A 27,799-nucleotide genomic window follows, 5' to 3' on the forward strand; every position below is an offset into this window, starting at 1 on the left:
GTGGCTGGGACATTTTATGTATCTCTTCATTAAGAATACTTTACATTTGTTTCTATTTATTATACAGCAAAGAAAAGTGTCTCCTGCAGTAGCTGGGAAATTTTACACATCCCTCCATTAAGCATAGTTTAAATTTGTTTTTATTTATTATACAGCAAAGAAAACAATCATTGCTTCCACATCTGCTACTAGTCTGTCCTTCCTTCCTTCCTTCCTTCCTTCCTTCCTTCCTTCCTTCCTTCCTTCCTTCCTTCTTTCCTTCCCTCCCTCCCTCCCTCCTTCCTTCTCTCTCTTTCCCTTCCTCCCTCCCTCCTTCCCTCCCTCCCTCCCTCCTTTCTTTCTTTCTTTCTTTCTTTCTTTCTTTCTTTCTTTCTTTCTTTCTTTCTTTCTTCCTTTTTTTCTCTTTCTCTCTCTTTCTTTCTCTCTCTCTCTCTTTCTCTCTCTCTCTCTTTCTCTCTCTTTCTTTCTCTCTTTCTCTCTCTCTTTCTCTCTCTCTTTCTCTCTTTCTCTCTCTCTCTCTCTCTCTCTTTCTCCCTTTCTCCCTTTCTCCCTTTCTCCCTTTCTCTCTTTCTCTCTTCTCTCTCTCTTTCTCTCTTTCTCTCTTTCTCTCTTTCTCTTTCTCTCTTTCTCTCTTTCTCTTTCTCTCTTCTCTCTTTCTCTCTTTCTCTCTTTCTCTCTTTCTCTCTCTCTTTCTTTCTTTCTTTCTTTCTTTCTTTCTTTCTTTCTTTCTTTCTTTCTTTCTTTCTTTCTTTCTTTCTTTCTTTCTTTCTTTCTTTTCTTCTTTCACCTGTCTTATACTTGTTTTCTTTCCTTTCTCTTTTTTTTTTTGAGATGGAGTCTCTCTCTCTCACCCAGACTGGAGTGCAGTGGCATGATCTCGGCTCACTGCACTTCCACCTCCTAGGTTCAACTGATTCTCCTGCGTCAGCCTCCCTAGTAGCTGGGACTACAGGCACGGGCCACCACACCCAGCTAACTTTTGTATTTTTTGTAGAGATGGGGTTTCACCATGTTGGCCAGGATGGTCTCAATCTCTTGACCTAGTGATCCACTTGCCTCGGTCTCCCAAAGTACTGGGGTTACAGGTGTGAGCCACCCTGCTTGGCCGTTTTTTTTTTTTGAGATAGAGTCTCACTCTGTCGCCAGACTGGAGTGCAGTGGCGAGATCTTGGCTCACTGCAACTTCCACCTCTTGGATCCAAGCGATTCTCCTGCCTCAGCCTCCTGCGTAGCTGGGATTACAGGTGTGAGTCACTGCCCCCGGCCTTCTACTTGTTTTCTATCCAGCAATATAATCCCCCTTTTAGGCCTTAATTGCCTGAGTTTTAGGTGAGGGAATAACAGGACTGTTTTGTGAAGAGTGAATGCTTTTCTAAGTGCAGCCCCTGCCCACCCAATGAAAAGAAGACTCAGGGGAGCAAGAGTGTTAAGAATATTTTAGAGTACTGCATTCACTTCAACAAGGATGTTGAATTAGAAGAATTTTTTTTTTGAGACACGGTGTCGCCCACGCTGGAGTGTGGTGGCACCATCATTGTCACTACAACCTCTACCTCCCAGGCTCAAGCAATTCTTGTGCCTCAGCCTCCCAAGTAGCTGGGACTACAGGTGTGCACCACCATGCTTAGATAATTTTGTTTGCATTTTCAATAGGGTTTTGCCATGTTGGTCAGGCTGGCTATGAACTCCTGGCCTCAAGTGATCCGCCTGCCTCAGCATCCCAAAGTTTTGGGATTACAGGTGTGAGCTATCAAGCTTAGCCATATTAGAAGGATTTTTAATCGAATAAGAGTAACACCCAAGAGAAAAGAAATGGGAAAATAATGTAAAAACAATATGATCAGCTTTTTCACCATACTTCATTTTATGCAGAAATGTCTTCTTCCAAAACTTTTCCCACAACTGCTAAATTATAGATGCTCAGATAAATTTTCTGGGTCCCACAGCTGCCACACTCTCCCCTGCAGGCTCTAGTGGGCCCCAGAAACCAAGAGCAGATAGAAGAAGGAAGAAAACCAGGAGGGCAAGGAAAGTCCTCCCAAGTGGGGAGAATTGGCAAATAGTCAAAATTTGACAGGTTGAATGATTAGATTGGAGAAATGCAACTTGCAAGACTTAATGTATACACTGTAAATTAGGAAAGAAACTTTATGTAGTGAGAAGAACATGGACAGTAGGGGAGAGCTTCTTAGAAGGAGTTGTTTACACTGGAAGCTTGGTGGGGGCATGGGGAGAAAGAGAGGTAGAGAGAAATAGAAAGAGCGGGAGAGGGAGAGGAGACAGGCACAAGGAGGCATTCCATAATAGAAGAGCCTACGGTAATATGATTGTGCACTGCAGCATGGGATAATGCTGGGACAAAGAGGAGGCTGGTTATGGGATAGAATGATAAGAATGGAATGGATTTAGGAGCTTTTGTGTGTCAGGGGCAGGCAGTGATTTTCTTCTTATTTTTTCGTCCGTGGGATAATAAGACAACTAAATACCATAGTAGCAAGACTGGCCCAAGACATTGTCCCCAGGTCAGATAATTGGGCACATTGTGTACCAAATTATGAATAAGCTTATCTTTGCTTTATGCCATTGAGCTTTGAAACCATCCTTTATTCTGAAAAGGCTATGAGCCACCCTGTGAGACAATTTCAATCATTATCATAATAATATCAGTAGCAGAATCAAATCATATGTGGTTGGCTCTCTGAAACTAATCTAAAATTGCTGCATGGGTTAGCTGAGAGGTACCTAATAACTTAGATTGTCCTCAGGTGAGAACAAATGGATGAGTTTTTATTTCATCTTGCCATTTTAAATAGGGTAAAAAAATTTTTTAGGTGAAGATTGTTTGATACAGGAAAAGTTGAAGAATTTTCAGAAAATTTTATGAACTCCAGGAGGACTGAATTAAGAGAGAAAACCCCTCAAATATCAGCCTTCATATCTGTTCAAGTCTGTGTTACCTATGGTTGTTTCTTTGTCATTACCTTCTTCGTAAAGACACAGCATAGCAGGATTGGTGATTTTAGTCTGTCCTTGTCTCCTTTTTTTAAATTTAAGAGGGAATGTTTATTCTAATTGTGAAAGCAATACAGTTATTGTAAAGGATTTGTAAATATAGAAGCATAGGCGGGGTGTGGTGGCTCACGCTTGTAATCCCAGCACTCTGGGAGGCTGAGGCGGGTAAATCAGTTGAGTTCAAGATCAGCCTGGACAACATGATGAAACTCTATCTCTACTAAAAATACAAAAATTAGCCAGATGTGGTGGTGCATGCCTGTAGTCCCAGCTACTTGGGAGACTGAGGCAGGAAAATCGCTTGAATCCAGGAGGTGGAGGTTGCAGTGAGCCAAGATTGCACCACTGCACTCCAGCCAGGACAACAGAGTGAGACTCTGATCTCAAAAAAAAAAAAAAAAAAAAAAAAAAAATATATATATATATATATATATATATAATATGTCTGTGTGTGTGTGTATACATATGTATATAATAAAGAAAATAATAAAGTCTATGCTACAACCAAAAGAAAACCATAGTTAACACTTTTTCCTAGTGTTTTTCTTTTCTTTATATTATATTTAGTTGTACAAATAATGAGTAAATATATCCTTATTGAAAAAGTCAAATCACTGCCCCTCTCCCCACAACTTCAATTGTCATGTCACCCTCAGGGATAAATACTGTTATCAGGTGATGGGGATTCTATAAAATTCTTTTTTTTCTTGTCTCTAAATATATTTATAGACAAAACACAATACTTTTCCTTCTGCATGTGTTTTATGAAAGACAGTAACAAACAATGAATTTATACTTTCTTATTTTTGTTCAGTGATGTCTTAAGGATATTACCATACCCAAGCATAGAGATCTATCTCATATTACCTGTTGCATAGGATTCAATAGTATAGAAATACTTTTATTTGATAATTGCTTTGTCAACAGGAATTTACAGTTTCAACATCCTCATCCTTCTTGCTGCCATTACAAATAATGGTATTCCTGGGCATGGTGGCTCACACCTGTAATCACAGCACTTTGGGAGGCTGAGGCAGGAAGATCACGAGGTCAAGAGATTGAGACCAGCCTGACCAACATGGTGAAACCCCGTGTCTACTAAAAATACAAAAATTAGCTGGGCATGGTAGTGCATGCCTGCAGTCTCAGCTACTCGGAAGGCTGAGGCAGGAGAATCACTTGAACCCGGGAGGCGGAGGTTGCAGTGACATCGAGCCACGGCACTCCAGCCTGGTGACAGAGTGAGACTCTGTCTCAAAAACAAAAACCCAAAACAAATAATGGTATGATAAACATCTGTATACATATCTCTATGCACATGGGTGAATATTTTTGTAAGGGAGATAATTGGAGAGTGGAGAGGCAGTGTCTTAGTCCTTTTTCTGTTGCTATAACAGAATACCACAGACTGAGTAATTTATGAGGAAAATAAGTTTATTCTGTTCATAGTTCTGGAGACTGGGAGGTCCAAAAGCATGGTGTGGTGTCTTTTGAGGGTCATCCCATGGTGGAAGGGTAGAAGGGCCAGAAAGCATGAGTGAGAGAGAACTTGATTTTATGACAAAGCCACTCTGGTGATACCTAACCTACTCCCAGGATAACAGTATCAACCCATTTATGAGGATTAATATATCAGGACCTAATGACCTTTTTCTCCAAAAATATAATTTTTAATTACTGAATATAATTTCATTGTGTGAATGTATCATTATTGTTTTTCTTTATGTTAACATTCTTTTATTTTTGAACTCTAATTGTTTTAAATATTTGCTATTGCAGATTTTTTGAAAATGTTGCTAAAGAGTACCTTTCTGAATATTTTTGTGTTTAATTTTTGGGTATATTTCCATTTCTTTTGATAAGATCATGAGAAAGAAATTCACTGGGACAAATCGTATCAATTTTTAAACTTTTTAAATGATACATATTGCCAAATACTTTTCTGGAAATTTTGTACCAGTTTATCTTTATTTGAGCAGTGTATTAGTATGTCTTTCTTATAGAACTATCTTTTAATATGCCTAATTATTATTATTATCATCATTATTATTATTACTTTTGAGACAAAGTCTCACTCTGTCACCCAGGCTGGAGTGCAGTGGCATGATCTTGGCTCACTGCAGCCTCTGCTTCCTGGGTTCAAGTGATTCTCCTGCCTCAGCCTCCTGAGTAGCTAGGATTACAGGCATGCGCCACCATGCCCAGGTAATTTTTGTATTTTTAGTAGATTTTGTATTTTTGTAACTTTGTATTTTTGTAATTTTTGTATTTTAGGGGTTTCACCATGTTGGTCAGGCTAGTCTTGAACTCCTGACCTCATGATCGGCCTGCCTCAGCCTCCCAAAGTGCTAGCATCACAGATGTGAGCCACCGCACCTGGCCAATATGCTTAATTATTAAATATATTTAAAATGTTGCTAGTTTCAAAGATCAGAAATAATATCTCACTGGTATTATAATTTGTATTTAATTGATGATCAGTGAGGTGGGACATTTCTCATTTTATTAGCCATTTATGGCCCCTCGGATAATTGTTAATTCTTCTATAGAAGTTTTCTCTTAGGTCATTGGTTTTCTTATTGGTGTGAGTAGGCTCTTTGCATATTAAAGTTTTGACTCTTTGTATTATTTCTGGAAACATTTTTCCAGTTTGCTCTTTCACTTTAAATTCTGCTTACACATTTAAAAATTTTGTTGTCATCTGTGTTCTTTTTCTTGAATGTTCTTGCATTGCTTTTATGCTTAGAAAGTCTGCTATGGCTTTCATGTTTGTGTTGCTCCGCTAATTCATATGCTGAAATCCTTACCTCCAAGAAGACGGTATTAGGAGGTGGGACCTTTGGGAGAAGATGATTATGTTATAAGGGTGGAGGCTTCATGAATGGGATTAGAAAAAGAAAGCTTAGAACTGTACTTACACATTATAAACCAAATAAATTTAAGATAGACTTAAAGCACTGAATATAAAAAATAAAATAAGGCCAGGCATGGTGGCTCACACCTGTCATCCCAGCACTTTGAGAGGCCATGGCGGGCAGATCACTTGAGGCCAGGAGTTCAAGACCAGCATGGCCAACATGGTGAAACCCTGTCTCTACCAAAAATACAAAAAGTTAGCCAGATGTGGTGGCACATGCTTGTAGTCCTAGCTACTCGAGGGACTGAGGCAGAAGGATCACCTGAACCCAGGATGTCAAGGCTTAAATCTACCATAATGCTTAGGGGGAAAACCCAAATACACTCCTATGAAAGTTAGGAACAAGACAAAATGTCCATTATTACTATTAATGTTTAACAATGTGGTATTAGTTCTTATGCTGTTAATAAAATCATACCTGAGACTGGGTAGTTTATAAAGGAAATAGGTTTATTTGACTCACAGTTCAGCATGGCTGGGGAGGCCCCAGGAAACTTACAATCATGGCAGAAGAGGAAGCAAACACATCCTTCTTCACGTGGCAGCAGCAAGAAGTGCTGAGCAAAAGGATAAGTTGCTTATAAAACCATCAGATCTTGTGGGAACTCACTATCACGAGTACAGGGGTAACTGCCCCCCTCATGATTCAATTACCTCCTGCTGAATCCCTCCCATGACATGTGTGATTATGGGAACAATTCAAGATGAGATTTGAGTGGGGACATGAGATTTGAGTGGGGACACATCCAGACCATATCAAATGTTCTGGGGTTATTAACCAATGCAATTAGTCAAGAAAAGGAATAGAAGTATGAAAATTGGAAAGAAGGAGGTGAAATTTTCATTATTTACAAATGGTTTGTGTGTTTACAGTGCAAAACCCAGGAGAATCAATTGAAAACAATTCCAAACAATAAGAAACATAAAAAAGATTTAGGTACATATTTAATATATAGGAATAAGTAGATCCCATTTACAAGATGACAAAAAGATAATATTTTTAGAGATAAACTACAAAATATAGTAAATCTAAATTGCTAATAAGAATAAGACTTCTTGATGGGGTTCAGTGGCTCACGCCTGTAATCACAGCACTTTGGGAGGCCAAGGTGGGTGGATCACTTGAGGTCAGGAGTTCGAGACCAGCCTGGCTAACATGGTGAAACCCTGTCTCTACTAAAAATACAAAAATTAGCCAGGTGTCATGGCATATGCCTGTAATCCCAGCTATTTGGGAGGTTGGAACCTGGGAGGCGAAAGTTGCAGTGAGGTGAAAGTTGCAGTGAGCCGAGATTGCATCACTGCACTCCAGACTGGGTGAGAGGGAGACTCTCTCAAAAGAAAAAGAAAAGAAAAGAAAAGAAAAAAGAATAAGACTTCTTGAACAAATGAGAAGAATGATTTTAGTTGGAAGACTCAACATTTAAAACATATAAATTCTCCATAGTTTATTTATAAAATTAACGTGACCCCAATAACAATACCAACACAATTTTTTGGAATTTTCCAAGAAGATTTTGAATTTCATATGGGAAAATGAATATATAAGAATGGCCAGGGTTATTCTGAAAAAAAAGCCCTACCAAATACAAAATATATTAATGATCTCAGAGCTGCCTTTCAAACCCCGCTGCCACTAGTTTTCATGTGTGTTTGTCTGTAGGCATCGCTGCTTTCTCTCAGATACTTGCCTGCATGGGCCAGATCCCTGCCACAGGGCCCTTGCATGGACTTTTTGCTATTTGAATGATGTGGGCAGCTCTTGCTTCAATACCTCTTGACTATTTCACTTTTTTTTTTTTTTTTTTGAGATGGAGTCTCGCTCTGTCACCCAGGTTGGAGTGCAGTGGTGCGATCTCGGCTCACTGCAAGCTCTGCCTCCCGGGTTCACACCATTCTCCTGCCTCAGCCTCCTGAGTAGCTGGGACTACAGGCGCCCACCACCACACCCAGTTATTTTTTTTATTTTTATTTTTAGTAGAGAAAGGATTTCACCATGTTAGCCAGGCTGGTCTTGATCTCCTGACCTTGTGATCTGCCTGCCTCGGCTTCCCAAAGTGCTGGGATTACAGATGTGAGCCGCTGCACCTGGCCAGACTATTCCATTGACTATTTCATTCTTATTTAATCGTCACTTCTGGCAGGGCATGGTGGCTTATGCCTGTAATCCCAGCACTTTGGGAGGCTGAGACAGGCAGATCACCTGAGATTGGGAGTTCGAGACCAGCCTGACCAACATGGAGAAACCCCATTTATACTAAAAATACAAAATTAGTAGGGCATGGTGGTGCATGCCTGTAATCTCAGCTATTTGGGAGGCTGAGGCAGGAGAATCACTTGAATCCGGGAGCTGCAGGTTGCAGTGAGCCGAGATCGCGCCATTGCGCTCTAGCCTGGGCAACAAGAGTGAAACTCCATCTTATAAAGAAAAAAAATTCATTACTTCTTCAGGGAACTCTTTCCTTCCACCACCTTCATCTGAAGTCATTTTCCTTTGTTAGCTGCATTTTTGCCTTCCTTGCATTTATTTCATTTTGTAATTATACAATTCTAAGTGTGGTTGTTTGATAAATTCTGTTTCCCTTTTTAGACTGTCGGCTCAGTGCCTGATCCAGAGTAGGCTATCAGTAAATATTACTTGGTGGATAATCTCCAGTCTGCTGGACTCTGAGGGTGATTTAGATCCAGCAACTATCTTATAAACTCAGTCATCAAAAGAGCTCTCCAAATGTAGTCCCGACTCCAGTGTCAAGGGAATGATATCTTAATATATAGCTTCTTTTCTTTTTTCTTTTCTGTTCCTTTCCTTTCCTTCCCTTTCTCCTTCCTTCCTTCCTTCCTTCCTTCCTTCCTTCCTTCCTTCCTTCCTTCCTTCCTTCCTTCCTTCCTTTCTTTCTTTCTTTCTTTCTTTCTTTCTTTCTTTCTTTCTTTCTTTCTTTCTTTCTTTCTTTCTTTCTTTCTTTCTTTTCTTCTTTCTTTCTTTCTTTCTTTCTTTCTTTCTTTCTTTCTTTCTTTCTTTCTTTCTTTCTTTCTTTCTTTCCTTCTTTCTTTCTTTCTTTCTTTCTTTCTTTCTTTCTTTCTTTCTTTCTTTCTTTCTTTCTTTCTTTCTTTCTTTCTTTCTTTCTTTCTCTTTCTTCCTTTCTTCCTTTCCTCTTTCTTTTTTTTGAGACAGTGTTTTGCTCTGCTGCTTAGGTTGAAGTGCAGTGGTGCGATCACAGCTCACTGCAGCTTGACCTCCTGAGGCTCAAGCACTCCTCCCACCTCAGCCTCCCAAGTAGCTGGGACAACAGGAACATGCTACCATGCCCAGCCAATTTTTTGTAGAGATGGGGTCTCACTGTTGCACAGGCTGGTCTGGAACTCCTGGGCTCAAGTGATCCTTCTGCCTCATTCTCCGCAAATACTGGGATTACAGGCATGAGCCACTGCACCTGGCCTGGCTTCTTTTCTTAAAAAAAAAAAAAAAAAGTTAGTCATTGAAAGAAATAATCATAGCCATTGGGAAACTTATTTTCCTAATACATTTTATAAAATGGTATGCCATACAAATCTCTTATAAGTGACCTGTGTCCTCATATGGCCTAGTTTAGAAAATATGGCGTGGTGGTCAGGGTGGAGAAGACCCTCTGACTATTGAATGAGTCTGAACAGGATGTGGCTCTCTAATAAGAGATTCAGTTAAACTTTTTATGCTTTTTCTCCAGAGTACATGTCTACCATCTTCTTGGTTGTGCTATGATTGGCAAACACTAGCTGTTACTAAGAGCTCTGAAGGTTTTGTTTGGCATTTTGTGGATTGAATCACACTGGTCATGATGCTTGTTGTAAAGTTATGAGCTTTAAGATGACTTTTGCATTCATGATTATATCAAACAGTAGTTGCTGGCAGTGGAGTAGTCTCTGGCATTCTTAAAAATATTTTATCGCTGAGCCTCCTGAGGCCATTTAGATACTCCAGGAAATCCTCCTTTATGTGACCTCTTTCGTATTCCTTCAAAAATGAATGGCTTTCTTCTGGGTCTTTCACAAAGACCACAGGCCTTGGAAACTCCGTAGAGGTGGTGTAGATATCCAACCTCAGTCATAATTCTTGAAGGAAGCAGGCATATGGCATGAGTCAGATGGAAACGGGACCAGAGGGTGCAGTCTGCAGCCCGCAGGCCAAACCCACCAAATCTGCTTTGCAGGTGTGTTTATTTCATTTATATGTGTTTCTTTTTTAAACATTTAAATCAGTTGCCAACCTGCAAAAACCGGGAATTTACACTTCAAAAAGTCTGGATATATGGCTTGTCTTGAAAAACTGGAATGATTTGGAATTGGAAATTCCAAAATTAGAGTGGTTTGGCCAGGCTGGAAATCCTTACTTCTGTATCTGCAACCATCAGTGAAGCTGAGAGCTGTTCCCTTCCAGATGGGCAGGGGCTGTCCGTGTGTGACCCTGCCATCTCTCATCTCACATGTTCATTTCAGTTGCCTTCATGATTCATGGGTATGAGATTATGAGATTGAGAATATCATGGTTATGAGGTTATGAGACTGAGTATAAAAGGCACAGTAAATAGTTACAAAGGAGACAGTCTTTTACATTGGATCACATGATCTCTTTGATCAATAAATGAGACACTTAAATCAACAGAAGAAATGAGTTGATCATCTTTGTGATATGGACAAAGAAAAACAACGAAAACTGTCCCTAGTTGCACAGGATGTAGCATTGTTCTCCTCTGATAGCTCTTTGTTGAGTCTATTGATTCAAATACCATGTGAGTTGGGTGGAAGGAAAATCTTTTTTTGTTTTCTCATTTTTAGAGGCAGTCTCTCTCTCTGTTGGCTGGGCTGGGGTGCAGTGGTGCAATTAGAGCTCACTGAAACCTCAAATTCCTGGGCTCAAGTGATCCTCCTGCCTCAGCCTCTGAAGTAGATAGGACTACAGGTGCATGACACCATGCCTGACAAATTAAAAAAAAAATTTCTTTTTGTAGAGATAAGGTCTTGCTGTGTTGCCCAGGCTGGTCTGGAACTTCTGGCCTCAAGCAATCCTCCTGCTTTGGCCTCCAAAAGTGCTAGGATTATAGGCGTGAGCCAACACACCCTGCCCTAGGCCACTTCTTAAATGATAAATTTCATCACCATCCTGGAGGAGCACATCATTTGTTCCTGAACTTTCTCCTGCCTCCCTTTGAACTTTGAGAATGAGAACCAAATGGTCTGAATATAACATTTCTCTGGGTAGCATGTTTGACACATTTGGAATACAAAGAATGCTTCTGCCTTTAATCTTGCTTTGTGCAGCTGCACAGAAAAGATCGTTTAACACTCTTCTTTATATTTTGTATTTTGGGGGAATTCTACTAGGAAACTTACGATCATCTTTTGGAAGTCCCGGTCACGCGGGAGCAGTTAAATCACTATCGGAATGTGGCTCAAAATGCTCGAAGTGAACTTGCAGCAACTTTGGTCAAATTTGAATGTGCTCAGTCTGAGGTAAGAAAATGCATCTCCATCACTCAGAAATGGGCCTTCTTAGCTTCTTATAAAGTGAAACAGATCACTCCTGTAACCCCAGCTCTTTGGGAGGACGACGCAGGCGGATCACGAGGTCAAGAGATCCAGACCATCCTGGCCAACATAGTGAAACTCTGTCTCTACTAAAAATATAAAAGTGAGCTGGGCATGATAGTGAGCATCTGTAGTCCCAGCCACTCGGGAGGCTGAGGCAGGAGAATCGCTTCAATCTGGGAGGTGGAGGTTGCAGTGAGGCGAGATCACGCCACTGCACTCCAGTCTGGCGACAGAGTGAGACTCGGTCTCAAAAAAAAAAAAAAAAAGGAAACAAAGTAGGAGTGATTAGAAATAGGACAGTGGATATAGATTTAAAGCTTTTGGCAAAGTTGAAACATGCTCTCTTTGTGCCTATCACCTAGAATTCCTGAAAAGTTACGCATTTGCCAGACTGTAAAGCCTGGTGGCTTGGGCTGAATTCTGGATCTCAGAGGAGCTATACAGCCTTGAGAGATCTGAGGGCGCCTGAAGATGTCAAGTAAAGCTCCATGGGCCTCAGAGAACTTTCAGCATCTCTCAGAATATCTTCCTTTAATGTGGATTGCTTGCAATCTGGAGTTCTTAGGAGGGAATTCTGAATCCCTTTCCTGTGTTAGTTCCAACTGGCTGGGGAAATTCTAGGAAGAAGAGTGGGATCCGTCTACCCTGTAGGCTAGCTCAGATTTAGAGTGGAGTTTCTGAGAGTCTTCCTAAACTCATTCTGCTTATAGCCTGGTGGCCCCAAGGAGTTCTAGACTGGCCTGTGATTTCTCACTAAGGCTGCCAGGACCCCGTAGAAAGATGAGTTGGTAATGTGTGTGTGAATAAATGTATGTATGCGCACTCACAGCTCCAAAGAAGTACATGCTTTCATAACGTTTCTCATAGGGTAGATCTGACATTTTAACTCAATAGGGCACCTATGTTGTTCAGCGTTTTGATATCACATAACTCATAAAAGTTAAAATGTTTTCTTCATATAAATCCTATAAGGATTTTTCTTTTCTCTTATGTTTTTTTTTTCCCCCAGAAATTGAAATTTTATTTTTCTTTGTCACTCATGGTTAGAGTCCAGGAGATAAGTGTGAGAAATATAGTGACATACTGAGTAGTCTGTGTTTAAGTGGGGAACAGTTACGGCTGTGAAATCACCGACCATGTGATTTGTAGGTTGCTTGTCTAACTGTTTATCAGCAGCAATAACAGCAATACAGATTTAGAAAATGTGGACCATTGCAAAATATTTTATTGCTTATGCAATCAACATCATAAACTTCTCCTGAATGAGACTAAACAACGTAAGACATTGCTCAATTGGTTTTGGAAAAGATAGATTATAAAGTCAATTATTTAGGCATAATTTCTCATTTAGTAATACAGATACAAATATTAGAAAAGAAAATAAAGTTAGATTAAGTCACGAATAAAAGAGTGAACATTTAAATGATGGCTTTGGGTTTCTTAAAGATGCTTCAAACTTGGGTTGTTAAAGTATTTTTTTTTTTTAACTTCTTTTCCATGTTAGCTTCGAGACCTCCGATCCAAGATGCTTTCTAAAGAAGTCTCCTATCAAGAATTGAAAGCTGAAATGGAGAGCTACAAGGAAAACAATGCCAGAAAATCATCTCTCCTTACCTCTTTGAGAGACAGAGTTCAGGAGCTAGAAGAAGAATCAGCAGCACTTTCCACTTCTAAAATCAGAACAGAAATCACAGCTCACACTGCAATCAAGGAGAACCAGGAATTAAAGAAGAAAGTTGTAGAGTTAAATGAAAAATTACAGTAAGGATACTGCAACATATTTTTCGCTTTAGCTAGCGTTAAAATACTAGCTTCTGAAAGCAAACTATGTCTTTGAACGTACTGGCATTTTGCATTACTTGGCCCCGAAACTCAATTTGAAAAAAAGTTATTGACCTCAAATGTCTTTGGAGTCTTGACAAATTTTTCCAAGGCTCATTTCTAAATGTCATCAAGAGTCTTAACAAATACAGCCTTGTCTTAAACATGTTTCTAGGCTATCAATTAGGGCTGCAAATGCTTATTTACACAATTTGGAAGATTCCTTTAAGTAGAGGTTAACCCTGAGGTGGTGGGGTAGTACACAGAGGTAGATGTTTATTTAGAACCCAGTTATAAAAATATCCCAGAAGCTAGACCACTCCAGATCACACTGAACACTCCTCATTAGATTTTATTACTAGTTTACGCAGAGAAGTCATGAAACCTAGGTTTTCCACACTTCATTTTGACAAGAGGTGATTATTGAGACAAAATTGGGAACAAGTTGTTCCTAAAATATATTTTAAAATTCTATGAATGACTTAAATGTCTTTAGTAATGAAATACATTGTATTTATTTTACTTATTCCATTTTAAAAAAATAACCCAATACTTCCAGCCCCTGTCCTCTTTCTCTACTTCCACTTACAGCAAAAACTCCTTAAACATTGCATGTATGGCCAGGCGTGGTGGCTCACACCTATAATCCCAGCGCTTTTGGAGGCTGAGGTGGGCAGATCACTTGAGGTCAGGAGTTTGAGACCAGCCTGGCCAACATGTTGAAACCCCGTCTCTACTAAAAATACAAAAATTAGCCAGGTGTGGTGCCGGGTGCGGTGCCGGGTGCCTTTAATCCCAGCTACTCAAGAGGCTGAGATACGAGAATTGCTTGAACCTGGGCAGGTGGAGGCTGAAGTGAGCTGAGATCACATCACTGCACTTCAGCCTGGGCAACAAAGTGAGACTCTGTCTCAAAAAAACCCCCAAAACATTGTATGTATTCATGGTCTCCAATTTCTCTTCTCTCTCTGGAATCTGCTCCACTGAAACCACTCATTAAGGTCATCAGTGGGTGCACAGTGCAAGTTAAATGGTCAGTCTTATCTTATTTGACCAATCAGTAGCATCAGTCACAGTTGATCTTTTTCTTTGAACCACCTTCTCCTTCTCTTGGCTTCCAGGACCTTACACATGCCTAGGTTTTTTCTTTTCTTTTCTTTTCTTTTTTTAATCTTACCCTTCTAGTTAGTGTCTTTCACTGTTTCTCCTCATCTCTTTTGCTTTCAAATACTGGAGTACCTCAGGGATCAGCCCTTGAATCTCTTCTCATTTGTATCTAAATTTACTCCCTTGGTGACATCATTTAGTTTCATGGCTTTAAGTTTCTAAATGCTGGTGACTCCCACACTTCTGTGTCTAGCCTGGATCTCTTCCCAGAGCTCAAGAACCACATATCTTATTAGCTACTGTACATCTGCATGTGGATCTCCGACAGGCATCTCAAACTTGTGTCCAAAATGGAGCTCCCAGTGTTCCCACAAAATCCTTCTGCACTTCTCTTCATCTCATGTGATCATAATTCCATTCTTCTAGTTGATCATATCAAAATTCTTACTATCAAACTTCGTTCTCTTTCTCTTTCACCCTCCATGTCTGATTGTTCAGCAAATCCCCTCATATCTATTTTCAAAACAAATCTAAATTTTGTCAGCTTTCCATTATCACATTTATTGTCACTAATTTGGTCCAAGCCACCATTAACTCTCACCTGGAGAATTGTAATATGTATCTATTACAGCAGCATCCCCCTCCTGGTACTAATTTCTATCTTAGTCGGTTTGGGCTAACTAACATATTAACATAAATTAATAACATATACTAGGTGGCTTAAAAGACAGAAATTTAGTCCTTTAGTTGTGGAAGCTGGGAAGTCCAAGATCAAGATGTTGGCCTATTCAGTTCCTGGTGAGGGTCCTCTTTCTGGTTTGTAGATGAATGCCTTCTTGCTGTATCCTCACATGGCAGAGGGAGAGATCACCTCTCCATGCTCCTCCTCCTTCTCCTTCTCTTTCTCCTTCTTCTTCTTCTTCTTCTTCTTCTTCCTCCTCCTCCTCTTCTTCTTCTTCTTCCTCTTTTTTTTTTTTTTGACAGAGTCTTGCTCTGTTGCCCAGGCTGGAATGTAGTGGTTGCAATCTTGGCTCACTGCAACCTCTGCCTCCCGGGTTCAAGCAATTCATGTGACTCAGCCTCCCAAGTAGCTGGGATTATAGGTGTGCATCACCAGGCCCAGCTAATGTTTTGTATTTTTAGTAGAGATGGGGTTTTACCATGTTGGCCAGGGTGGTCTTAAACTCCTGACTTCAAGTGATCTGTCTGTCTCAACCTCCTAAAGGGCTGGGATTACAGGGATAAGCCACCACACCCAGCCGGTGTCCCTTCTTATAAGAGCACTAGTCTCATTCATGAGGGTGCCACTCTTATGGCCTAATTACCTCCTAAAGGCCCAACCTCCAAATATTATACCGTCATATTGGGAATTAGGACTTCAACATATGAATTCTTGGAGGACATAAACATTCAGGTCATAGCAGTGGTTTCCCTACCTCTGACTGTGCCCCCTACAGCCAGAGTGATCCTGTTAAAACACAAATTAGATAATGTAAATTCCTAGCACAGAGTCCTCCAGTGACTTCTCTTCTCACTCAGGGTAAAAACAGTGTTTTCTACGAACCAAAAGGCTCATCCTGACCTGGTTTTGCTACCATTCTCTCCTTTATTGTTTCTATTCCAGATCACTGGCTTCTTTGCTGTCCCTTGAACCTGACAGACCTGATCGTACTTCAGGACCTTTGTAATTGTTAATTTCTCTTCCTGGAAGGCTCTTCCCCCAGATATCACATGGCTGACCCCATTTTCTTTAGGGCTTCACTCAGATGGCACTTTCCAAGTGAGATGTTCCATGAATAACATATTTTAAAATGTACTCCTCTAATATCTCTTGCCCCTCTTTCCTTCCTGCTTAATTTTTCTCTCTAGTCCTATTATACTGTACTATACCTTTTACATATACTCATATTTTGATTATTGTCCATCTTTCCAAATAGAACATAAGCTCCATGAGGTCAATAATTTTTTTTTCAGAGATGGGGGTCTCACTGCCCAGGCTGGCCTGAAATTCCTGGGTTCAAGTGATTCTCCCACCTCAGCCTCCCTAGTAGCTGGGACTACAGGTGCACACCACTGCGCCTGGCTGGATTTGTATCTCTTTTGTTTACTATTGTATCTTTAGCACCTTTAATGGGGCTTGGTGTATGGTAGGTACTCAATAAGTATTTATTAAATAAATGAGTAATAAAAACACTATATGCATATTGTAAAAAATATTTTTTAAATACAGAAAAGTGTCAAGAAGAAATTAATAATTACTTAAAAGCTTTTGATTATAGAAGAGCTATAATTAATATTAATATTTTGTTGTATAGATTTTTCAGAAGATCATATACAAATGACTTTAGGTAGTGTACTATTTTTACTGAATCATATGTTGTAAATATATATAATTTATATATTATATATATTTATATAAATTATATATATATTTTTTAAAGACAGAGTCTTGCTCTGTCACCCAGGCTGGAGTGCAGTGACATGACCTCAGCTCACTGCAGCCTCCACCTCTTAGGTTCAAGCAGTTTTTATGCCTCAGCCTCTTGAGTAGCTGGGATTACAGGCGTGTGCCACCACTCCCAGCTAATTTTTGTATTTTCAGTAGATATCGGGTTTCGCCATGTTGGCCAGACTGGTCTCGAGTTCCTGACCTCGAGTGATCTGCCTGCCTTGGCCTCCCAAAGTGTTAGGATTACAGGAGTGAGCCACTGTGCCTGGCTATATGTTGCAAATATTTAAAAACTCATTTAGCATATACTTTTATTTATTTACTTATTTGAGACAGGTTTTCACTCTGCCACGCAGGCTGGAGTGCAGTGGTGCAATCATAGCTCACTGCAGCCTTGACCTCCTAGGCTCAAGCGATCCTCCCACCTTAGCCTCTTTTGTAACTGGGACCACAGGTGCATGCCACTATACCCAACTGATTTTTAATTTTTTTTGGTAGAGATGGCATTTTGCCGTGCTGCCCAGGTTGGTCTTGAATCCCTGACCTCAAGCAATCCTCCCACCTTGGCCTACCAAAGTGCTGGGATTACAGGCGTGAGCCACTGTGCCAAGCCTGGTACATAATTTTAAATGACTCATTATATTCCATTGCTTGAAATATCATAATTTACTCAATCAATTACTTTTGCTATTTCTACAGGCTCTTAGGTTAGTTCCACTAAAAAAATTACTATAAACCAAGCTGCAATGAATATCTATATGATTCATATTTTTACATTTCTGTGATTATTTTCTTAGGGTAGATTCTTGAAACTTTGTTGGGTCAAGTGAATTGCAAATAGAAATGGAAGTAGTCTAGAGACCTTTGGAATGGAGAAGAAAGATTGAAATCTTGGGGTTAATGTATGGAATCATATATGTAAATTGATCAGCACCATACAATTAATTATGCCTTTCCTGGGTCCAAAAGACTGAAGAGTTTTACTTTTCATATGCTAAAATAAGAACTCAGAGACAGCAATGTTAGTCTTTCATCGTTACACATTTTTCTAAATAGAAATCTGATATGCTTTGAGTATCTGCAATTACATGCTTTGTTACTCTTTGAATAGATCGAAGGAATTTGCAGTAAACACTCAACATGGTAAAAAGGAAAAGCAATAATCATGTTTATTATCTTGGATATTTAAAAAATGACACTAAATTACTGAAATGATTCTAATTTGCCTTTAAAGTATGCCTGTTTTTGACGATCTCTTAGTTGCTAACATTTAAAGCATTAGAAATAGACCATACTATTTCAACAAACCTATCTGAGATTTGAAATAATATATTCATAATAGACCACAAATTTCCTTTTTCCTTGACTGGCCAATTCTAATACTCTTCCAATGCTCTTTTTTTTCCTTTTATTTTTAGTTGACTTGTAATAATTGTACATATTTATGGGATATGGAGTGATATTTTGATATATGTATACAATGTATAATGATCAAATCAGGGAAATTAGCACATCCATCATCTTGAACAGTTATCATTTTTATGTGTTGTGAACATTCAAAATCCTCTCTTCTAGCTATTTGAAAACTAAATTCTTGTTAACTGTATTCACCTTACTATGCTACAGAACACTAGAACTTACTCCTGCCATCTAGCTTTATAACTTTATAACCATCTTTATAAGTTTATAGCCATTGACTAACCTCACTGTATCCTCCTTCATCCGCTACCTTTTCCAGCCTCTAATAATCAAAATTCTACTCTGCTTCCATGAGTTCAGTTTTTTTTGGCTCCTACTTATGAGTGAGAACATGAGGTAATTATCTTTCTGTACTTGACTTATTTTGCTTAACATAGTATCCTCCAGGTTCTTCCATATTGCCACTCCTGACAGGATTTCATTCTTTTAAAAGGCTAAGTAGTATTCCAGTGTGTACATATATCATATTTTTTCCCCCTATTCACCCACTGATGGGCACCTGTGTTGATTCCCTGTCTTGGCTACTGTGAATAGAACTGCAGTAAACATGTGGGTTCAGACATCTCTTCAATATAATGATTTTCTTTCCTTTCTTGCAATACTCTTTAAAGACTGAGGGCATGTGAAAACTCGTAATGAACTTTGCTGGTGATTGAACACATCTCTTTTCCAGAGGCGAGAACCTTCTCTGCTTTTGATGTATTTGTTATTATAGTTATGCCTGGCCACGAACCAGGACCCTTATAAATAAATCACTGTATTGTAAAGTTTGAAAATAAAATGAAGCTTGATCCTCTAGAACCAATGTGGTAGCACTGTCCTTCCCCATGAGGCCCCAGTGAAGACCCATGGCTATGTGGATTGTGAGCACTGTGCTCCAGACACGTGCCTCCATTTTTAGAGATCCTAAAGGGTTGAGGCTAAGGGAATCCATTTCCCCTCCTGTTACTAAGTCCACAATGCCTTGAAGATTTCCTTATATTTCTGCAAAGCATAGGTGTCCCAAAATTGCTGCCACTTTTCTCCTTCCTTTATAGGGCTTTATAGGGCTTCTGTGACAATAATTTGCTCTGTGTCTGGGAAACTGTGTTGCGTTGAAAACGACAATTATTTCCCCCAGAGAGCTTATATTCTGACTTGGTTTGATGAATGTTATCTTCCATGGTGTTAAATTCTGACTTGCTTGTTATTTGCCTAACAGAAAGTGTTCAAAAGAAAATGAGGAGAATAAGAAACAAGTTTCAAAGAACTGTAGGAAACATGAGGAATTTCTGATTCAACTGCGTGACTGCTTGGATCCAGACGAGAGAAATGACAAGGCATCAGATGAAAATTTAATTTTAAAGGTATCTGTATGCAGATTAAAAAGTCTATAAATGTAGTGGTGATTCTGACGTGTGGCATGAAAGGAAGTGCTGTGGTTGAGTTTGAGTGGGGGTGGCAGGAGAATGGCACAGTAGCCCAAGTGTAGCATTAATTAACTGTGTGACTTGGGACAAGTCATATCACCTTCCTGAGCCTCAATTCCAAGATCTTTTCTAGCATTATTGGAATTAATTATTCTCCAAAAGAGATAATGGCTTTGTCTAAAATATATTTAGGTTGTCATATACAATTAATTACTCATTTTAACCATTTGCTTTAGGGAGATTTTTTCCTTTTAGTTACAGCCAGACATATACTCACACAAAACCAGCTGCATGTCATTTTTAGGATACTGATTGAGTGTGAGTTCTAAAGTACTGTAAAAATTTACATTAAAACCAAATAGTGGCTGGGCATGGTGGCTCACGACTGTAATCCCAGCACTTTGGGAGGCCCAGGCAGGCAGATCACCTGGGGTCAGGGGTTCGAGACCAGCCTGGCCAACATGGTGAAACCCCGTCTCTACTAAAATACAAGAATTAGCAGGGCATGGTGGCGGGCACCTGTAATCCCAGATAATTGGAAGGCTGAGGCAGGAGAATCACTTGAACCAGGAGGTGGAGGTTGCAGTGAGATCAAGCCACTGCACTCCAGCCTGGGCCACAGAGTAAGACTCTGTCTCAAAAAAACAAACAAAACAAAACAAAAAAACAAATAGCAAAAATTCTACTTTAATAGTAGATTACCATTAAGCCAGAAATAAATAATATTAACTGAATGATTCACTTGGCCCATAGTGCTTCATTAGGATGCCTGAAAGTATCTGAGTGCTCATGGTTCTCTTTGGCTATTTACAAACCTTTCATATCCTTGCTTCCTGACAGATTTCCATACAGTCGTTTTTTTATGTTTGTTTTTGTTTGTTTGTTTGTTTATTTGGTTTAAATTTAGAGATAAGATCTTGCTCTGTCACCCAGGCTGGAGTACAGTGGCATGATCCTAGTTTACTGTGGCCTTGACTTCCTGGGCTCAAGTGATCCTCCTGCCTTAGCTTCCTAAGTAATTGGGACTACAGGCGTGCACCACGTCTGGCTAATTATTTTATTTACTTAGAGACGAGGTCTTGCTATGTTGTCCAGGCTGGTCTTGAACTCCTGGCCTCAAACAATTACCCCACCTCTGCCTCCCAAAGTACTGTGATTGCGGTTGTGAGTCACCATGCCCAGCACCCATGCGTCTTTTTTTTTTTTTTTTTAAATGGAGTTGAGGTCTCACTATATTGCCCAGGCTGGTCTCTAACTCCTGGGCTCAAGCGGTTCTCCCACCTTGGCTTTCCAAAGTACTGGGATTATAGGCATGAGCCATCATGTCTGGCCTATCATGCAGCCTTTTTAAAATGCAGCCATTTTAAAAAGTCATCTCTCAGGTGTCTACTAGTGAGCTTCCCAAACGTCCTCTCTGAAAGCCGCAAGATGACTTTATTCGACTTTGGGAAGTATTCCACCTCATGGATGGGTTTTGATAGCTGGGACCATGGGTCCACCTGATGCTCTCATGGGTGCTGGATGCTTCTCCTCCTGCTCCCTATGGCTAACCTGTGACCGGGAGCTCGGCTGTAAAAGTCCACTTGTCATTTGAGAATTATCTTTCAAACCAAATGATGGGGAAAAGAAAAGGGAATTCAGAAGCTCCTTCCGTGACACCCTTTTCTCTATCAGACACAATCTCCCGGTGCTAATCTGGGTGTTTCTACTACATTCATCATGCCCTTGTCTTTTCTGTATTTCTAAGGCTTTGACTTCTGGGGTCTTGCTGAGCTGGAAGAGCCTGCTCTTCCCAGCAGAGCTTTCACGTGTGAACTGACCAATCCGGAGCCCACTCCCCAGTCACCTCCTACAACTGGTTCTTACCTTCAGGCTATTGCCCCTTGCCCTAAGTCCCCCAAATAGCTCGGATCAGCCCCTACACCCCAAGAGCCACTGAAATCATTCAATAGCCAACCCTAAGTCTGCTTACTCTGTTTTGCTTATTCCTTCCTGTGGAGGCGACAATAAAGTCTCTGGCCAGCTTTTCTCCCGTCTTCTGCCTCCCGACTGGCCCTGGTGCTTCCCCATGGCCCTGCGTGGTGTGGTGGGTTTCTTCCACTTGGGAAAAATGAGTAAGAAACCATCTTTTTGATGGCAATTTCCTCCTGGGATTTGTTGGCTTCAGCTTAGCTGAACAGTAATGGAATCTATATTTCACGACAGAGGGTAGGAATCGGGAGCTTTGGCATCTCCGCCACCTGAGCAGGTGCCTGTCTTAAAAAGAAAAAAAAAATAATTGCCCAGATCAGGAAGTCTGCTGTCTTGACCGAGACTGCAGCCTCATTAGGTGTTCCTCCAAGAACAAAATGGCTCTGGTTTCAAAACTGTTCCTTCGCTTTCACACGCCCTCATAAACACGTGTGCGCACGCATTCCCAAGGAACCATGCATTCCTAATAATTTGACATTCATTCCTTCATTTTGCAAATATTTAGTGAGTGCTTACTATATGCTAGACACTGTTCTGAGTGCTGGAGAGAGAGCAGTGAATGAGACAAGACTATGTCTATGCTCTCCTAGAGATTTCGTTTTCAAGGGGTAAGGATAGTGAAGAAATAACCAAATAAATATGTACGATTGCTCCACATGGTGAAAGGTGCAATACAGAAAAACCAATTAGGATGCAGGGATACAGAGGGAAGCAAGTCACTGGTGTCGGAGACCGTCTGAGGAGCGCCCCCCTGAGGTCGGGAGTTTTGAGGGCTATTGAGGAGCGATCATGCAAACGTGAGGAAGAGTGTTGGAGAGAGAGGGGACAGCGTGAGCTGGGAGTGGGGCTCCATGTTTTCAGAGCATTGAGGCTCAAAGATACATCACTTCCACGGAGAGTCTCAACACAAATGCTGGCCCTGTCCTGAGGGGTCTCAAGTCACCCTACAGGCCTTCCCCTGGCCCTACAGAGTGAGTTTGTCTGTGTGGCTCCTTCCCTGAGGTCAAGGAGCCTGCTGGCTTTTATTTTCCCCTTGTAAATCTTATAAATGCTCCCAGTTAACCATTCCAGTGCACAACATAGTAAGCAAAAGCCCTGCTAATCTCAATTCCCTATGATAAACACTGAGCTGTTATTCAGAATTTTCCTATGCTTATATTAAATAGAAGAATATATATATATATATATTTAAAAAGCATGGCCCTGTGTTCTCTGTATTTCCTCCAGTGCCACATGGTGTCTTGACTGCAGTAGGTCTGAGTGGACATGGGCTGAAGGCAGGTCCCTTGCTTCATCGCCTACTGTAGCCTCTGTAGAGCTTCGCCTTACCTGGTGTATTTAGCAGCCAGAGGTTTGCTAATGTGTGTTCCCTCGGGACGCTTTTGGCTTCATTATCCTTGCCTTGTGGCCACCTTTTGGATAATTTGAATTGGACTCCCAGGTCTAAAACAGAGTTTAGAGGCTGCCTTTGAAAATGTGACCTTTCGAGTCCATGCAGGGATAGTGCTCTTACATTTTTCATATGATAATGCTGTCTATAGATTGTGAGTTGCTTAGAGAAAATGTATGAAATTGTTAATTTTTATAGGACAGCTGTAATTGCTTTCTCTTCAGCTTAGAGAGCTGTGCAAGGAAAATGAATTCGTGAAAGGACAAATTGTTATTCTTGAAGAGACTATAAATGTCCATGAGATGGAGGCAAAAGCTAGCAGAGAAACGATCATGAGGCTGGCTTCAGAAGTCAACAGAGAGCAGAAAAAAGCTGTCTCCTGTACTGAAGAGAAAGACAAGCTGAACCAGGTACGATATGTGAAGTATACGTGTGCATCTGGGATCATGTTGAGGAAGTAGAAATGGAAGAGATGGATGTCAGATAAGTGCCCTAGAACTATTGATGACAATTTTTTTTTATTGATCACAATTTTAAGAGCCTGCACTCAGCAGAAGGGTTGGGGACGACATGGGACAAGGTGACTTGAACAGGCTATTGGCTACATGTACACTTAAAAATTTTAATTGTAATTAATTAATTAATTAATTTTTGAGAAGGAGTCTCACTCTGTCATCCAGACTGGAGTGCAGTGGCGCTATCTTGACTCACTGCAACTTCCGCCTCCTGGGTTCAAGCAGTTCTCCTGCCTCAGTCTCCCACGTAGCTGGGACTACAGGCACCCACCACCATGCCCAGCTAGTTTTTTGTGTGTTTGTTTGTTTTTTGAGACAGAATCTTGCTCTGTAGACCAGGCCAGAGTGCGGTGGTGCGATCGTGGCTCGCCGAAGCTCTGCTTCCCGGGTTCTCGCCATTCTCCCGCCTCAGTTTCCCTAGTAGCTGGGACTATAGGGACTCGCCACCATGCCTGGCTAATTTTGGTTTTTTGTATTTTTAGTAGAGATGGGGGTTTCACCGTGTTAGCCAGGATGGTCTAGATCTCCTGACCTCATGTTCCGCCAGTCTCGGCCTCCCAAAGTGCTGGAATTACAGGCGTGAGCCACCGCGCCTAGCCTGATTTTTGTGTTTTTAATAGAGACAGGGTTTCACTCTGTTAGCCAGGCTGGTCTCGACTCCTGGCCTCAAGCAATCCATCTGCTTCGGCCTCCCAAAGTGCTGGAATTACAGGCGTGAGCCACTGTGCCTGGCCACACTTTTTTAATAAATGGGAAAAAGAAATACAAAACACTTAAAAGTAAAGAATTTGTAGAGAAGATGTCTTACTTTAGTTAAATTATAGGATCTTAAAAAGTTTAAATTTAATATATTTGAACAAATAGGTAATATATTTACAAGAAACAAAATTCTAAATGTACAAGAGTATATGGTGAAACATGTTCCCCATACCCTCTCCCCAGCCATCTGGTTCTCTTCAGAGGCAACCTCTCTGTTAACAATTTCTTTCTTTTAAAACATTTTTTTTGTAGAGACAGGGTCTGGCTATGTTGCCCAGGCTGGTCCTAAACTCCTGGCCTCAAGTGATCGTCCCACTTGGGCCTTCCAAAGTGCTGGGATTACAGGCATGAGCCACTGTGCCCTGCCCCAGTGATTTCTTATATACTCTTCTGGAAATATTTTACACACATACACATGCTCTTTTAATTTCTTTTTAACACAAATGTTGACACACTCTGCACACTATATTTTTCTCTTTTTATTTATATTTTAACACAAATGACAATATCCTATACATTATTATCAATACAGGTATTATGAGTAATCTTTTATCATTCTTCATGTGGGAGGATATATCAGTAAGACAAAATCCAAGAAGTAGACTCGCTGGGCCAAAGGACATGGACCTTGTAATTCTGACAGATATTGCCAAAGGGAAGTGACTGAATTATAAACTTTTATTTACACAATGAATTGGCTGATCTTTTCAAATGATTTGCAACCTATCTGAGCATGGGACTTAATACCATATATATTTTTTAACACTATATAATCCCTTAATTATAATTTTGTGATAAAGAAATTTATCATGGGATTAATAATAATGATTCATTTCCAAAAGTTAAAAAAGAGCTTGTACAATCAATTAGTAAAAGTACATAGGAAAAAAGTGAATGGCAATGGCCTAGCAGATGGAATTTAAGATCAGCTAAGGACTGGTGCTGATAAAGGGAGCCTCCCTGGGGGTGAAGGGCTAGTGGTGGCCCACAGGCTGAGGAGGGGCCTGTGGAATTGGTGGGTGCAGGAGAAGGAGTTGCCTTTTGGGGAATTTCTTTTGGGCCTTCTCTGTCTAGTGACAGCCACACCGAGGTGAGATGGGAAGTTGGAAAGCACAGTCATGACAATAATTTCTATTTTCTTTTTTTTTTTTTTTTTTGAGACGGAGTCTCGCTCTGTCGCCCAGACTGGAGTGCAGTGGCCGGATCTCAGCTCACTGCAAGCTCCGCCTCCCAGGTTTACGCTATTCTCCTGCCTCAGCCTCCCGAGTAGCTGGGACTACAGGCGCCAGCCACCTCGCCTGGCTAGTTTTTTTGTATTTTTTAGTAGAGACGGGGTTTCACTGTGTTAGCCAGGATGGTCTCGATCTCCTGACCTCGTGATCCGCCCGTCTCGGCCTCCCAAAGTGCTGGGATTACAGGCTTGAGCCACCGCGCCCGGCCAATAATTTCTATTTTCAATTAATTTCCTGCATCAAAAAGCCCTTTGCACCACTGGCTTTATTCTCCTGACACATTAACTCTGTGGAAAGGGCAACGTTTATTATTGTCAATGCCCTCATCGTCAGCTTGGACTGCCATAACACAGTACCATAGACTGGGTGGCTTAAACAACATAAATGTATTTCTCCAATTCTGGAGGCTGGGAAATCCAAGATCAGGGTGCCAGCATGGTCAGGTTCTGGTGAGGGCCCTCATCCTGCATGTAGATGGCTGCCTTCTCTCTGTGTCCTCACATATCACACAGAGAGCAAGCAAGCTAAGTGCTATGATGTCTCTCCTTCTAAGGGCACTAATCCCATGGTGAGGTTCCCACCCTCAAAACTTCATCTGAACCTAATCACCTGCCAAAAGCCCCACCCACAAATACCATCACATTGGGGGTTAGGACTTCAAAATACGAATTTTGGGGAAGACACAAATCAGTCCATAGTATTAGCTTGGTGCAAAAGTAACTGTGGTTTTTGCAATGACTTTTAATGGCATCAACCTAATAACTTTCCATTATTTTTCACCAACATTTTCTTTTAAAAAATTTTGAATATATAGAAAGGGTTAAGGAATATGACAATGATCACCCACCCACCTCCGCCCAGATGCAACAATGGTTAGCATTTTGTTTTATTTGCTTTATTATTTTACATAAACAATATATATGTTATTGTTTATTTATTGTTACATAAACATAGATATATTTGCAGAACCACTTGAAAATAAGTTGCAGACATCATATGTATTGCCTCTAACTATGTCAGCATATTTATCCTAAGAATAAGAACATTGCCCTATGTAACCACAATACCACTGCTGCATCTGAAAGTTAACTGTAATGCCGGATACCATCTGTGGTGGTTTTCAAGCATGCACATTTTTTTTATATGTTTCCTCTTGAGCATGGTCTGGACTTACTGATTCCCTTCTAGAGAATAGAATATGTCAGAAATGATGGATATCACTTTTGATATTAGGTTATAAAAAGGCTGTGGCTTCTGTCCTAGATACACTCTGTTGATCTCTCTGGAATCACTTGCTCTTGAGGGAAGCCAGGGGCCATGTTGTGAGGTAGATCTAGGGAGAGGGAAGTCAGCTACTATGTGGTGAAGACACTCAGCCACCTCTCGGGAGGCCCACGTGGCAGGGACCTGAGGCCTGTCAGCTACCCTGTGAGTGAGCCCAGCAGGGAATCCTCCTCTGGGCAATCCTGGGGAGGACTGCAGCCCTGCTCAACAGCTTGGCCCTAACCTTAGGAGAGCCCCTGAGCCAGAATTACCACCAGCAAAGTCGTGCCGAGATTCCTGACCCATAGAAACTGTGAGATAATCAGTGGTTGTTGTTTTAAGCCACCAAGTTTGGCTTAGCTAATAATCATCTAGTATCACTCCACATTCAAATTTCACCACTTGCTACAAGAATGTCTTTTCCAGCAGTTTTCTTCCCCAAATTGGGATCCCACCTAGGTTAATTCACTGCATTTGTTGATTGGTTTCAGTTTTTTGTTGTTGTTGTTCTTATTGTTTTCAAACAGCATTGACATTTTGGAGAGTACAGAGCAGTGGCCTGATTATTTCTTCACTGTGTGGTTTAACTTGTTTCCTGTAAATATAAAAGTTGGATCTAGAGGCTGGATTGGATTCAGGTTAAGGCTTTTGGCAAGAATATTACATATTATTTTTCACGTTGCATTCTATTAGAAGGCAAATAATGTTAGAGTGTTCCACTGCTGGTGACACTAAGTTTGACTACCAATCTCTTTGGTGTAAGTGTACATTTTTTCTCTTCTGCAGTTAAGTTTCTGTGTGGTGATAATCATCAGGTTATTCCTGTTCCCTATGACTTTACGTAGTGATGTTAGCATTCACCGCTTCTTGTCTGGATTAACTATTACATCATGGGTGGCAAAGTGGTGAT

At 40.6% G+C, this 27,799-nt stretch overlaps 1 protein-coding gene across 1 annotated transcript in view; it reads left to right on the forward strand.

The window, feature by feature from the left end:
- Positions 1-27,799, forward strand: part of CCDC170 (coiled-coil domain containing 170) — a 130,608-nt gene that overhangs the window by 37,615 nt on the left and 65,194 nt on the right. Inside the window, exons 2-5 of the mRNA XM_045391355.3 lie at positions 11,288-11,416; positions 12,999-13,255; positions 19,552-19,696; positions 23,345-23,530. Coding sequence (XP_045247290.2) covers positions 11,288-11,416; positions 12,999-13,255; positions 19,552-19,696; positions 23,345-23,530 — 717 coding nt within the window. The remainder of the gene's footprint in view (positions 1-11,287; positions 11,417-12,998; positions 13,256-19,551; positions 19,697-23,344; positions 23,531-27,799) is intronic.

The sequence above is a fragment of the Macaca fascicularis genome, chromosome 4, assembly GCF_037993035.2.
Source record: "Macaca fascicularis isolate 582-1 chromosome 4, T2T-MFA8v1.1".
In the NCBI taxonomy this organism is placed as follows: Eukaryota; Metazoa; Chordata; class Mammalia; order Primates; family Cercopithecidae; genus Macaca; species Macaca fascicularis.